We start from the raw sequence: 15,383 nt of genomic DNA, 5'->3' as shown, positions 1-15,383 counted from the left end.
TAACAAGCTTTCCCAAATCAAACCTTTTTTCTTTTTTGGACGTCTTGATTCCGAAAGGATCGGAAGAAGGATGTTCTCATGGCTAGACTACGCATTACTTACAGTTTTTTTACTTTGGACTGATGCACAAATGTGTGGCCTTTGTGATACTCAAGTCACAATAACCACGTTTTACTCTCGTTCCGTCGTTACGACGGTGAGCAACTGCACCATTTTAGACAAGTTGAACACTGTCACTGGCGATGGTGGCACTGTTTTTCTAACTAGTGTTTTTAAACTTTTAACAGTCTTTTTGACTTTGTTTAAGTTTCGTACCATCTATTGTAAGTTTGCGTAGTTTCACTTTGATTCATTTTTACATTTTAAAACGGTTTCAATTTTATTTTCTTATCGGTTGTTTGGCGCTGATAGCCTACTTGCTTTACCCCAATAAAGACGAAACAACCAATTCTTACAGCAAAATTATAATAACAGTTATCGCATTATGGACTTTTGGACTGTAAGTGCGTTATATGGTTGGCTCTCAAATCTCACTGTTCAATTTTTATTCTAAAAGCCGAAACATACAAGAAAATTACAAAATTTAACTATTTTACGGACCTGCAACTTACTAGAGCAAACTGGGCTACCTGCAGTGTTCATCACAAAGAATTGGATTGACAATTTCAGCGTTGTAAGTCCGAAAATTTACCTTGTAGTCGTCAAGTTCCCTTCTTCTGCCTGACGAGATTATGTAAAAAAGTTGACAGTAGGTGATGCTCAAAAGCTGCCTTACTAGAAGTCTATCAGGTCATACATACATCTCTCCTGTAGCGCCCCCTAACATATCAGTAAGTCTGCAAGTATATAATGCTAATAATCGTGTTTTAATAACTGTGTGGGTAAAGCAAAGATAGCCCAAACCTTTGAGCTTTGTACAAAATTTTCATTAACAACAACATTCCAGCCATCTTCAGGGTGATATTATTAAAACATACACATCACTTTCTGAATGGTTAAAGCTAAATCTTGCGTGATAAAAACTATTACTAGGCTGTTCTAATTAAATACTTACAAGGAACGTTAGATCGGACTGATTGGACCGTACTTAAAATCGATTATCTGACTTTTTTTAAACGCCACCAATTGTAAGACGAGATATTTCTGTATAAATGTAAAACATATTAAGTACCCAATGATAAACACCTTGTTACTTTTCGAACAGTAACTATGTTTTCAGTTACTTCTGCACTAATGATAAGTTTATACATCACCAGCGATGTAATATTAGTAAGTTGTCAACAACTCGACTCAGAATTTTATTTCAAAGAGAAAAACAACATGAAGCAAACAACTCAAACTTTACACACAACTCAAGCTCCTCAAACCTGGAATTGTGGAATTTACTGCAACAGGAAAAATGACTGCAAGGGATTTAACTACAATCCAGATACTCAGGAATGTCAACTATTGGTGTGGCCTGACAACCAGACAGTGGTAGCAGAAGGATACTCGGTGTGGTTTAAACGGGTAATTTTTTAGTAAATACGTTAAAAGTCTTTTTAATTATCCCATGTAAAATTATTCAGCAATAGAATGTTCAACAATGATACCAATAAATCATACTTACAGAGAACATATGTGTAATTGCTTTGTAATTTAATAAAACATTTCAAGCAGTGGCTAAATATGCATGAAAAAACCTGTAGGCCAAACTGCAAATAGCTCTTCCACATCATAAAACGTAGTACGCAAGCCTGTGAATTTAAAATTCATGAAAATTGGTTTCCTTTTAACAACAGAGTTTCCATTATTCAGATATGCAGATTTTGAAAATAATATTTATATTTTTCATAACATGAGAATATTCTTTTACATACCTGGAGGAAATAAAAACTTTTACTTATCTCAAATTTACAACAAACTTACCATAAATATAACAGAATATGTGGGAGTCATTTAAACATCTTGTTGCCATAGCGACGAAGAAGTGATATTGGAAAAAAACTCATTATGTTAAAGTGCACGCACAAACAAATAATATCCAAAAATGTATTTTGCACAAAACTACTCGAGGGCTATCTGTGCTAGCCGTCCCTAATTGAGCAGTGTAAGACTAGAGGGAAGGCAGCTGCCACCCACTGCCAACTTTTAGGTTACTCTTTTACAAACGAATAGTGGGATTGACCCTCATATTATAACGCCCCCTCTCCCCCTGGCTGAAAGGGCAAGCATGTTTGGCGTGACGGAGATGCGAACCCGCGACCCTCAGATTACGAGTCGCACGCCTTTATACGTTTGGCCATGCCGGGCCATCCAAAAATGCCTCATCTTGCGTCTTCTTAACGTTTTATATACTAACGGTTTGTTTTTCGTGGGTTCTAGAATGATTGATTAGACTCACGTCAAGATTAGTCTATAAAAATGTATAGCCGATTTCATTGAAAAAATTTGTTTATGCAAAAGTACACGTGTCGTTTTATGAAAAATCTCTACGGGATGGATAAAATGGATATCATTTTGAATACAGCGTACAGGGTGTACTGTAGAATATGTAGAAATTTCAGAACAATAAAACCATCACATATCTGTGTTACTTGTGCTTAGCTACTCTATGTGAACAGAATATATCCACCTGTCATATGACTATGAATCTGGATAGTATGCTAGAAACGTTTTTACATACCTTTACACGAAGTCTGAAGCACATAAAACATGCAGATGTATGTAGAAAAAAGAATATAGCTTACAGAACATTACTTTGAAAGATATCTTTTTGTTCACCTAGTCTACAACTAAGAATTTGTTACACCTTGAGGTGTATCAGGTGCTTCGAGTAATGTCACAACTACTCCTATAAATTCTATTGACTTCATTCTGGCTAACAGGGGTGACCTAGATAAATACAGATAAGTTATGGTTTATAAAACAGTCACAATGCAGGTTTTCTTTGAATATCAGGAACGTGTCACTACTAATATAGAGATGATGTTGACGGTCAGTGTAATAACAACGTTCAATTAGTTTTTTGTAACTATTCCAAAATGACAGTGAATATGGAATGTCAACAACTAGGTTCGTTTTTTCTTTCTTTTGTTTCAGGATTATTTTCAGTAGTAAATAACTTCTCTCAGTGACTCTTTGTTCATGTTTTATACATTTTTACACGTGTAGAGATCGTAAGCCCTATATGTCGAAACACACAAACGTCTTCTATTATTTAAAGCCAATGGGCATGTGGGAATTGACTCTCCACATTAAACAACTTTCACCAACATAGAATAACATGTGTTCTTCTTTTAAATTACACATTTTAAACATATGTACAGTATTCTTGTCTGTTACTCCTTCATTTTCTGTGTGTTTTAGTTTTGATTAAATTATTATTACTGTAGCAATAGGTTTTAGTTAGTTACTTAGGAATTATATAATTCGTTTATTTTCCTTTGTATACTGAACATGGAAGGCTGTAGAATCAGGGTTTCGATACCCGTGGTGAGCAGAGCACAGTTAACCCATTGTGTTGCTTTTTGTTTAACTACAAACAAACAAATAATCTTCGCAGTACCAAGTATTCGGGTCCTGTATCCGATTGCATATCGAGAATAACAACCACCTGATACTTTTAGAAAACCATAGAATTCTTCACTTCTAAACCAGAGATTATGAACTCTTTGTCAAAGAAAGCTTTTCTATTTTAAATGATCTTTCAACGCTGAGGAATAACACCAACACCTCCCCGTTATTATTAATGTGATAAATTCCGGATTCTTGTCATTTATATTTCATATTTATTATTAGATACTGAGTTTACACTAATATTTAAGCCTATTTCTGAAATAATATATTTTAATAATGTTTATTTTTTATCAAACGTGTATACCGCACATTTTATCGTACATTCCATTATATTGTTAGCGTTTAAAATATGTTCTTTTTAAACTTCCGATTGAATATGAAAGCTTGATGAATGTTAATGTTGTTTTCTGTAGTTCGAATATCATGAACTAACGTGTTTTGTTTTTTTAGATATTAACAGTTATGGCGAAATTTAAGGAAATTCCGAAACCTCCGTTTTCAAGATGTTTTTGGTACTTCCGAGTTTCACTATTTCTAATGAAGCTTATATTATTATGTAATAAATAAATAGTCCTTTTTTCTGTATCCTACTGGTCGAGCTGTACTCGCACTTCACTTTTCCTCAGTGCGCCCCCTGTTTGGACAGCGGAAAGTATACACATTTATAACGTCAGCATTACGGGTTACGCTTTTCTCATTGGATAAATAGCCCGATGTAGCTCTACTATAACTAAGACAGATACTCTTCCTTCCGAGATACATTTTTTGTTTAGGTTACGGTTATTTCTATCCATTTAAAAATATGTTGTGTTTCTTATCGTTTTCACGATACTTTCCTTCTTCTCCTATATCGGTTTATTCGTTTTCTCTAACATCTTCTTGTGTGTTTGTTTTTCGTTGGTCTCCTGTCTTTTAGATTTGTTTCTGAATCCCACAACGAACCTAATCTTTTTTATAACGTTTTATAACCACAGAGAACCTTATAACCTCCATACCAGAGGAACGTATATTAGCATCCGTTCACTACAATCACTTGTAATGACTACTGTAATCTTCTAACTACTTAAAGACTGATAAAACACTGCCCAATTTCTCACATCTCTCAATCCCAACGTATAGAGGAATACAGATCCTTGTACAAGTTAGTATAGGTTAGAGTATGTGTCATGGGAATAATCAGTTTCAGTGATGTCGAGAAACCCACTTGTTGAGAAATTTATATGCAAAAACGGCTCGTTTGGGTTGAGAAAATATTTTTAACAATGTTTCAAACGTTCGCTCTTCTATGTAAAATATTTTCTCAATCTAAGTTTACTACAATAGAGTGGGACTTTGGTCTAAATTAAGAGTAAGATATGATAAGGATTCTGATTGCTACATTCGTTTCGTTCTGACGATTTACTCTCTTGTTGTAGCAACGACATAAATATATATAAGGGCCATTGACGGTTGTCCGTATAGATACATAAAAATTCTGTAAGTTCGGTCACTTATATTGACTTGTTTTGCTTTGCTATCCGTGTTTGAAATTCTTCTGTGTTGTATTATGAATACTGATAACTCCGTGACGGACATTAGTGCACCGGAATACCATAGAACGTTTAACATGTTAATATCGATTACATATGAAAAAAGAAACAATTTCGCAAACAAAAAAATCAAAATTATAAAAATTCGTTTCTTCTAGACATTATTTTTAAACGTTTCGCTTATTTTATTAACTTATAGATCACGTGTGCAGACCAACCATGTGAAAATGGAGGAACATGTCGAGATAGACCAGAGAACGTTCCTCTTTACAAATGTGATTGTTCACAAGGTTGGTGTGGAAGGAGATGTCAGGAGCGTAAGTTTTATATATCTAATTGTTTCTATACAGTTCAATACAATTACATCTCCATAGTATTTTTTTTGTTTTGAATTTCGCGCAAAGCTACTCGAGGGCTATCTGCGCTAGCCGTCGCTAATTTAGCAGTGTAAGACTGTCATGTTTGGTGTGACAGAGAGTCAAACCCGCGACCCTCAAATTACGAGTCGAGTGCCTTATCCAGCTGACCATGCCGGGCCCTCTACATAGTATATTTAAATCTATAATTTTTAAAGTATTATATTATCTTTTTAGAACAAAACCACATTGGGTTATTTCCTATATGCACAACGGGGAATCAAACATATTTTAGCTTTATACGTCCGTAGATTTCTAACCCACCGGAATATCTAATTGTTTTTGTACAATGTACATATATATTGCATCATATTGAGAACTTACATGTTCTTTCTACTTCTGTGCCAAATACACGAGATACTAAAGCAGTAATTGCAAGGCTTAGCTTAATGGTAGCGCACCAGGATTGATAACATGAGGATCCTCTTACTGAATGATTGCACTCTACCCTTTGGACTGTGGTTGCGTTATAAGGGTGAGGGTCAAATCCCTGAATTCGGTAAGAGAAACACCAGAGTTGGCGGTAAGTGCTGTTGTCTTTCTTCTAGTCTACCAATTCAAAATTAGTGATGGAGTACTACTCACTTAGTGTAGCATTTTAAAGGTATAAATTGAAGTTAAGGATGCTCATTTCTCAACTTATTTTCCAAATAATCAAAACTCTTCATAGAACAAGCTCGTCCTTTCAGCCGTGGTGAAGCATTATAATATTATATAACATAACATAATGTTTAGGAACAACAAGAGACCTGTTTCTCCATCTCATCTCTCCCATCCTCTAAGCCAAACTAAAACGATCAATTCCGTTATTCCTTTGTAAAGAGTAGCTTTAGAGTGGACACTGCTTTCTCTTTAATCTGTCACTTCAAAGTTATTGACGGCTGGTAGAGCTACCTTTGAGTATAACATGCGAATTTCGATAATAAACGAGCAAACAAAATTGGAGACCTCAAAGCCGATGAAGTCATGGTCCTACAAACACCGTAAATTTACGAAAATGTGTTTAAGAATGACGGGATTATTTCTAGATTTTTCTTGAGTATGTTGAAATAACTCTTTCGTTCCCTGTGATAGCTCAGAAGTAAGACTGAGAGCTCGTAACGTTAAAGTAATGTTTTCCATTTCTTGTCTGGGGATATATTTCAGATATATCATTATGGACCTTTTCTCTAAAACAAAGACTTGATCAAAAATAATTATTTCAGCATGAATGGTTAACTTAAATTATGATGTTAAGTAATTAAAAAATACAAGTTTAAGACATGTTATGGATAACTTATGTTACGACTTAGATGTTGGTAAAGAACAGTAAGTAATTTACAACACAGTTTTCAAATCTTACATCCTGGTTGAAACCATATTTAGAAATTATGACTAATCCAGTTATATAACAAAAATATATATTGCTAATCTTACGTTTTGTAAGGATTCACAGCACAGTAGCGTGTATATATTGTCTGATATTAAAACATCAATACTACAATTTAGGGCTGTTAAAATATCTTATAATCAATTTTAACACCGTCGTATTTATATAATTACTTCTTTAGCACCTCAGTTTTAAATATGTGACACTGTTATTAATCGAAATGTACTGTAAGTATAATTTTTCATTGCACATAAATGTCTTTAAATAGAGGTATGTTACGAGATTAATTAAAAACGATTCATATACATATATATATATTAATCTTATTTTCCTGGTCATTGATAAAATAGCTGTTTCGATGTAAAATTATTTTATTCTGAAATGTATACAAACGTCATCTAAATACATTTTAGTCTCTAATAAAAATAAATAAAATACCATCACAATCCTGAACTCAAAAGTCAACATAATATTTATTAACAGTTTAAGTAAAAGTAAATGCCATTTAAATAGAATAAACTATGTTTTATATTCAGGACAAAATCAGGCAGCAGGTGTCTGTTCATTAGGAAAAAACACACACAAATCATTTTCATTATTGTAGTTCAAACAATGATATAAAATTAAATAGAATTTAGATAAGTGTTATGTATTTCTTTCTATAAATATATATTTGTATCTTATTTAAGTTCACTACAACGTCACTCATAAAGCCTGTATTGTGGGTGGAGATATCACTTTCAAGACTATGTCTTCTGCAGAAGAATGTTTGAGGTGGTGTCTGCAGACAGCTGGTTGTAAGTCAGCAGGTTTCGGTACTTTGGAAGATTGTCACCTTGAAAAGAATGATCATACAACAACTTCCTTATCTAATTGTAACACCTATGACTATTATTATCCCTTAAAGGAATGCAACAACGAACCCTAGACACTTCGATCTGACAGAGTGAGTCGTAATACTTTCTTCGATCTGGCAGAGTTAGTCGTAATATTTTCTTTAATTCCAAAAGTAAAATTTTGTATCTTTCAAATCTTAATCACCTTTAACAAAGTAACTGTTATATTTATTTAAAATTTAGGATAACATACAATAAAAAACCGAGAAATTGATAAAGATAGTTTTTTCTTTAAATTTTTAAATTCACTACAAAATTCTTTATCACATATGGACCCTTCTTTTAACTCTTCGCAAAAAAAATATAATGATATTTTGTTGTTTGTTTGTGCTATTTTATTGGAAAATTCTATATTTCTGATAAAGTATCATAACTAGAGTAAATACTGCCATAAAGAAACCTAATTACATAAATCACGATCTTGGTACCACTTGTGCTTGCTTATACATTAAATATGTGTTTTACGTTTGACACTCGTGTATTGTTTGAACAAGATTGTGTGAAACATATACCATGGTAACTTAAGTATTATTGTAAACCTAGAAGTATGAACGAGAAGTATTAAGTAATAAGGAAACACTAGACTATTATATTTAATATCAAGATCAACTTTACAGTGTAAATGTTTATTACGCAATTAAAACTGCGACGTATAAGTCCACAGAAGTGAATCGTCTTCAGTTAATGTGTGACTTATAACCATTACAAATTCAACTAATTTTATACTGTAAAGCAGGTCACCATGTTAAATACATGTTAGAGAAGATTTTGTTCCAAAGATATAAAATTATTTTTTATTGTTAGATTTTATTTTACATTTTACTTTCGACTTTTAAATATAAATTGGAAATATTAGCAACGTGCGTTAAATAAGAACTTATTTCGTATTTTAAGAGCAATAAGTTACATATTTTTTAAGACAAGATGAACGTCCATTCCAGCTTTTTCAAAATACGTCATTTCGGTTTGATTTATAAGTTTTTTATTTATAATTATTTTATATAATTGCAGATTTTGGTTAATTCTTTAACGCCAATGAAAAAGTGTAGCAACCCTTATATGTTGAAACTGCCTACATACATTTTATAATCATTAAATTTGAGCTTGTTATATTTTTGGTTTTAAAATTTATAAACGTATGAATCACAGAATCCAACTGACACATGTTGTTTTTAGTGAATTAAGTCGATACATTGTGTGTTCATTTAAAAAAAAAACATAGAACAATTTAGATCAATAAATATCTTTAATAGACGTTACCTTATTTAGTATCATACACTTTACAATTCCCATGTACTTACTTTGATTTTCTTATCCTTATTGAGACGATGATTATTTTGGTCTCACTATATGAATAAAACTGTTCTTTTTTTAAAATCACAAAAATAATGATATCTATTGATATATATAATGATATTTATTGTAAGTGTGATATTTTATCCTTAGGTTATTCTTCAAGTTACTGTATTTTAAGAATATTATGTGTGAAAGCTTGTTGATGAACAATTTTGAACTTTGTACACACGAAAGTACTTAAATAAACGACACAATTCACTATATACAGGATAAAAACTAATTCATTGTCTCTTCTTATGAAGCTAAGAATAAATGGCGTCTGGAATAATTAATTAATGTGACTCTTTTTGAATGGAATTAAAATCATTATTCTATCACTTTCTGTCATGTAAATAATAACCTGACACTGAGGTACAATCTGTTGTATGCAGCTTAAATATTTGTAAGATACTTAAATAAATTAATGTAAAAACACAATCCTCTTTTAAAATAATATATGCAAAACAAGTGAAATGTATCTACAAAACATTTTACACTGTAAAATATCACAGTTGTATCTAAATAATTCTCTTTTCTTGTCAAACGTCTACCCAAACCCACCTACTCAGTTATTTTAGAATTTGATTATCAATAATTGTTTTACTCTACTGTATTTCTTACCATGCCATCTGTGATAAATTCACATTGCTCCATGTATTAGCACAGCTGCATTCACAACTTTGAATAATTGTCTCCTTCTCATCAAACTCAATACAGATGGGTTCAACTTACTTAAAAATGTTCTTTGATAAGACAAATTTTTCCCTTTACCTCTCATAAACTGTGAAACTCACTTTAAAATACTGCCCGCTATGGCTAAATTAACAATCACTCATTCTAACTTAATTTTCACTGAATTAGTATCTTTCTTAACTTTTATTTAATGAACTTTGTCTATTTTTTGACAAACATTCACACAGACTGGTTTGGTTACATTAGAAAGAAATTAACAAATAAAATTAGTTTTCCTATCTCCTCTCACACAATACACCTATGAAACACTTTACAAATTACCCGTTAAGGCTTATCGCTCAACCATCGGATAATTTCACGTTTTATGGCTTACTTTTCTTTTGGCTGAACTCTTTTCAGCTTACATTTACTTGGTGGCCTTTGTTTATATATTTTCAAGTAAGGCCTACAACTTTTTACAAACTAGAAAACCCTATTTTATTATAATACATATTTAAGACAACGAGAAGAGTACAGAAGGTTCGAATAATGTGACGTCATATTACAACAGATCTACGCACACAATATACGACTCCTATCGAGTTTCATAACGAAATTTGTAATAAATCTCGCTTTTAAAATAATTAACTTTAAAAGCTCTTGTTATGAAAACTAAACAGTCATTAAATAGTAAAACATTAAATGAAATTAATAATAACGCTTACACTGAACAGTGTTGTATGTCCAACTATATGTGAGGAAGTTCATCTAGAAACGGAATTAAAAACACTGAAAACGACTTTCATGGGGATGATCCGACTCTCTTGGGTCTCTTGACTTAAAATATCTATTAGAACAAGAAACAATTTAAACAAAAATTCAATTATCCTAACACCCATTCGAATTCACAACGAATATGTAGTCTTTCATGTATGCCTGGACTCCAGCGTGTGTTTAAAAAGTGTAACATAACCAAAAATGATAGAGCACACAAAATTACGATCTTCAATCGAAAATGTTGAAACACAAACACGACACTTATGATATACTAGAAAAAAACGTATTTCGCAAAGTAATCTGTAGATGCAAGAAATGTTGAAACGCATATTGCTTGGTGTCATTTCTGTGGATTTTAGTTTTTTTTGGTCATTTTTCACTTAAAATAATCTATTCATCTTAAAATATGGCTGGGATGTTGCGACTCGTGATCAACTCCAAATCTACGACAAAGTCTTTTTCAAACCATTTCAAGAGTCTTTTGCCATCTATTGTTAAGAGAGTTGACGAGTCAACAGCTATCTCTGTTCTCACCATTCCTTACAGCGACTCTCCAGATCCAGTTCTTCTCGCTTCAGCCTCTGGAATTTCCTCGGATTCATCTTTTTCGGCTCCAAGATGTAGAACGATTATTCGTTCACGTTCTCAATCACTGGGATTTTCATCCACTCGACCCATGGCAGGATTCATGGAGGTCGACAGACCTTCTACTAGAAAAAAACGACGTGGTCGAAAATAGAAGCACTCTCTGCACAGTTCTCCTCCACCTGAGTAAAAATGGCCACTTTGATGCAATGGAACTATCGAAGTTTTCTTTCTAATTTGGATGGCACCAATGCGCTGATTGATTCTTATCATCCTGTGTATCTTTGCTTACAGGAAACGTTTCTGAAATCTTGTGTTACAGAAACATTTCGACAGTTTTATTTATACAGAAACGACAGGTTGTTTGATGGACAACTGCAGGGAGGTGTGGCACTTCTGATCTGACAGCACATGCCTGTCTTATCTTGGTCACACCCTTCGATACATCTTTAGAGGCTGTAGCCTTTCATGTTTACTCGGGTCATATTTTCACTGTTTGTTCTTTCTAAATGTCTCTTGGAGAGACCGATGATCAATCAGACCTCGATGCTTCCATTAAACAATTGACACCTCTTTTTTAATCTAGGAGGACTTTACTGAACATAATCCCCTCTGAGGAGGTGTTGCTCTGCAGAGTTTATGCTCTCGGATCACAACCTTTCTCTCTTCAATGCTGGTATTTATATTTATTTTCATGCACCTAATCAACCTTTTACTTTTATTGATTTCTCTGTCTGCTTCCTTTTAATTTTTTCCCGTATGTATCTAGAAGGGTTGAAAGTGACCCACGGGGAAATGATAATTTTCTTAACACTTTGAGACAAACTGACCGTTGTTGATGCCACCTGACTTCATGGAAGCTGCACCAGGCTAACTGACCTTATTTCACTGCTCTATCAAAACTTGATCTTACTGTCATCTGCAAGTTATCAATAGACGACGAATGTGTGATAGCAGTGACTGACTGCATCGTCCAGGCAGCTACTCGTTGCATTCTGAAAGCGCCAATACGTTTTCCATAGTATTCTTGTTCGTGATGTTATCCTGTCTACCACATGACACAGAAGGCTCAAAAATGAGTTTGGGAAACGTTTCGTAGGTACTCCACACTTTCAAACTGCATCCCTTATTAGGGAGACTGTGCACAGCTTGGCAGGTGAGATAACAAAACCAAAAGGAATCTTGGATTAACTTCACAACCAGCATCACTTCTATTATCAATTTCAAAATCATATGGGACAAGATTGTAAAGGTCAGTGGACAGTATTCTTCCACCCCAATGACCCTTTCGTACTCTTTCGCCAATGGCCAAAAATTTGCTGATGCCCACAGCATCGCTGATACCAAGGACGAAAGCTTTTCTCGTCCATCTAGCGCTTCTGTTTCATCCTCTATGTTTTTACCCATCAAGACTTGGGCAGAATGATCGCTCTTTTCTTTTGGGCTGATTATGTCTACGATTATAATAACCACCTTATACTCGTGGAACTCAAGCTTGCTCTTCTCTCGCCCCTCCAGTATGGGTTCCGATGACAGCGCTACCTCATAGATCACCTGATATGACTTGAAATGTTATTCAGAGAAACCTTTCTCAAGTACTAACTTCTTGTGTGTTATTTTTTGACATTCAGAAGGCTTATGATACTACGTGGAAGTGTGACATTTTGGAAAATCTCCACACCTACGTGTTGCTGGGCCTTTTGCTTATTTTTATCAAAAATCTTTAATGGACCAGCGTGTGAGTTGTCCACTTTTCAGTTCTTTCCCACAAAAACTTGGAGTCTTTTAGAGATGTCTTGAATGACACACTTTTTAATATAAAGATTAAAGTCGTCATGGAGTACTCCCTCCTACAGTTGCAAACACACTCTATGTTGATTTCCATCTCATGTCAGTCGTTGAGCATGAGGTTTATTGAAATGCAGTTAGAAATTGCCCTCAATAGTTTTAGAAGGGTGCCAAAACAAACGGTTTTAACTTTTTTCTTTAAAACCGTTTACATGCACGTTTGCCTTCAATGGAGTATTCATCATAATCCTATATATGCAAAAACGGCTCGTTTGGGTTGAGAAAATATTTTACATAGAAGAGCAAACAACGTTTCGACCTTCTTCGGTCATCGTCAGGTTCATCATAATCCTGATTTTTGGTTTGCTTTCTGTTTTTCCTAAAAACAAATTTCTTGAGGATTGTCTTTGATGTAAGTTGACCTGTATTCAACACTCTTAGCAACTACGAGTCAAGTGCACAAGGACACTAAACATCCTTCATGTCCTCTCTTCCACCTCTTGAGGAGTTGATCGATGTTCTCTGCAAAAGATCTGTTGTGACTTCATTCGATCGAAACTGGAAAATGGATCTTTGGCCTATGGTTCTGCAAGGACCTCGGCCTTGAAGATGTTGGACCACGTTCATGAACTAGAGTTTTGGCTCTGCACGGAAACTTTCTGTATTTCTCTAATCCAGAGTTTGTACACTGAGTTTCACGAACCTACTCTTCACCTTCACCTTACCACAGCATCACATCTGAAGTTTTTTCACACTGGGTCACATTTTTTCACAGTAGAAGCTCTGCCATAATTGTTTTTGAATTTTTGGCACAATTGGAGGAATTTGGTCAGTCCTCAGATGACGTGGCTCTCTCCAGTGGTCAGCCCATCTTACCATGGCTTATTACCATCCTCAAATATGACCTTTCTTTGAGTCATCCGAGAAAAGCAGATACTCTTGACTGGGAGTACCATCTTCACACAGATGGTTTGAAACCAGATAACTCTGTGGACTCTGCCATGATTTGTTGTGGTTCATTAGTCGCACACAGGGTATCCTCTACGATTGTTGTGTTTACTGCCAAATTGTACGTCGTTTCTCTTGCCCTGGATTATGTAGAAGCTGTAAAGTACACTAATTGTATTATTTATACCAACTTGCTTAGCTCTCAACTGGTACTGGAATTGCTTCATTTTAGTTTTCTCACTGTTCTCATCAATATTCAAAACCGATTGGCACATTTCTCTTTATCATATATCTCTATCCAGTTCTTCTGGATATGGCACAGCACGGCCATGTAACTAAGGCACTCGACTCGTAATCTGAAGGTCGCAACTTTAAATTCCCGTCACACCAAACATGCTCGCTCTTTTAGCCGTGAGGGCGTTATTATATGACAGTCAATCCTACTATTCTTTACTAAAAGAGTAGCCCAAAATTGGCGGTGGGTGGTCATGATTAGGTGCCTTCCCTCTGGTCTGACACTGTAAAGTTACGAACGGTTAGCGCAGATGCCGGACCACGTCGGTATTCGCTGGAACGAGCTCATTGATAATGAAGCGAAATCCGAGTGCTCCGGTGCTATCACGGTCGTGTCTGTCACTTACATGGACTAGAATCACTTATTAAAGGCTCGACTCCTCGCCAGTTGGCAGTCAACTTGAAGTAAGCAAAGTGATAAGCTTTTCGAGATCAAACCTTCTTTTGCTCTTTGGTCATCTTGTTTCCGTAAGAATCAGAAGGAGGAAGTTGTTCTGTTTAGGCTACGCATTGGTCAGAGCTTTCAACTCGATATTTTCTTTTATCTGGGACTGATGTACCAACGTGTAGCCTTTGTGACACTCACGTCATAATAATTCACGTTTTACTTCCGTGCCGTCTTTACGACCTTGAGCGACGGCATCATTTTAGATAAGTCGAACAGTGTCACTGGTAATAGTGATACTGTTGAACTTAATAATGTTTTTTAAACTTTTAACAGCCATTGACCTTTTCAACTTTGTTTAAGTTTTTACCATCTATTTTAAGTTTGCGTAGTTTCACTTTGATTCATTTTTACATTTTATAACGATTTTAGTTTTATTTTATTACCGGTTATTTGGCGCAGATAGCGTAGTTGCTTTGCGCCCAAAAACACCAAACAACCCACTTTAACTACAAAATGATGATAACACATATCGTACAACGGGCGTTTGGACTGTAGGTACGATATATGGTTGACTCTCAAATCCCACTTTTCAATTTCTTTTGAAATCTAAGAACGGCTAGGTGCATACATCTCTTATATAGTGCCCCCCGCTAGTACAGCGGTATGTCTCCGGATTTACAACGCTAAAATCAGGGGTTCGATTCCCCTCGGTGGGCTGAGCAGATAGCCCGATGTGGCTTTGCTATAAGAAAAACACACACAAACACACACACACTCTTATATAGTGCCCTCTTCCAGTGGCACAATTGTAGATCTGCAGGCATATGA

At 34.7% G+C, this 15,383-nt stretch overlaps 1 protein-coding gene across 1 annotated transcript; it reads left to right on the top strand.

The window, feature by feature from the left end:
- The first annotated feature begins 1,194 nt into the window (after positions 1-1,194).
- On the top strand, positions 1,195-9,327 carry LOC143224258 (uncharacterized). The gene is made up of 3 exons (XM_076452671.1): positions 1,195-1,509; positions 5,287-5,404; positions 7,562-9,327. Exons 1-3 carry the CDS (start codon positions 1,210-1,212, stop codon positions 7,798-7,800), a joined length of 657 nt encoding a protein of 218 aa, XP_076308786.1. The 5' UTR covers positions 1,195-1,209; the 3' UTR covers positions 7,801-9,327.
- Positions 9,328-15,383: the final 6,056 nt, after the last annotated feature.

The sequence above is a fragment of the Tachypleus tridentatus genome, chromosome 8, assembly GCF_004210375.1.
Source record: "Tachypleus tridentatus isolate NWPU-2018 chromosome 8, ASM421037v1, whole genome shotgun sequence".
Taxonomy (NCBI): Eukaryota; Metazoa; Arthropoda; class Merostomata; order Xiphosura; family Limulidae; genus Tachypleus; species Tachypleus tridentatus.
The sequence above is the reverse complement of the archived record's forward strand: the minus strand, read 5'-3'. Positions and strand labels throughout refer to the sequence as shown.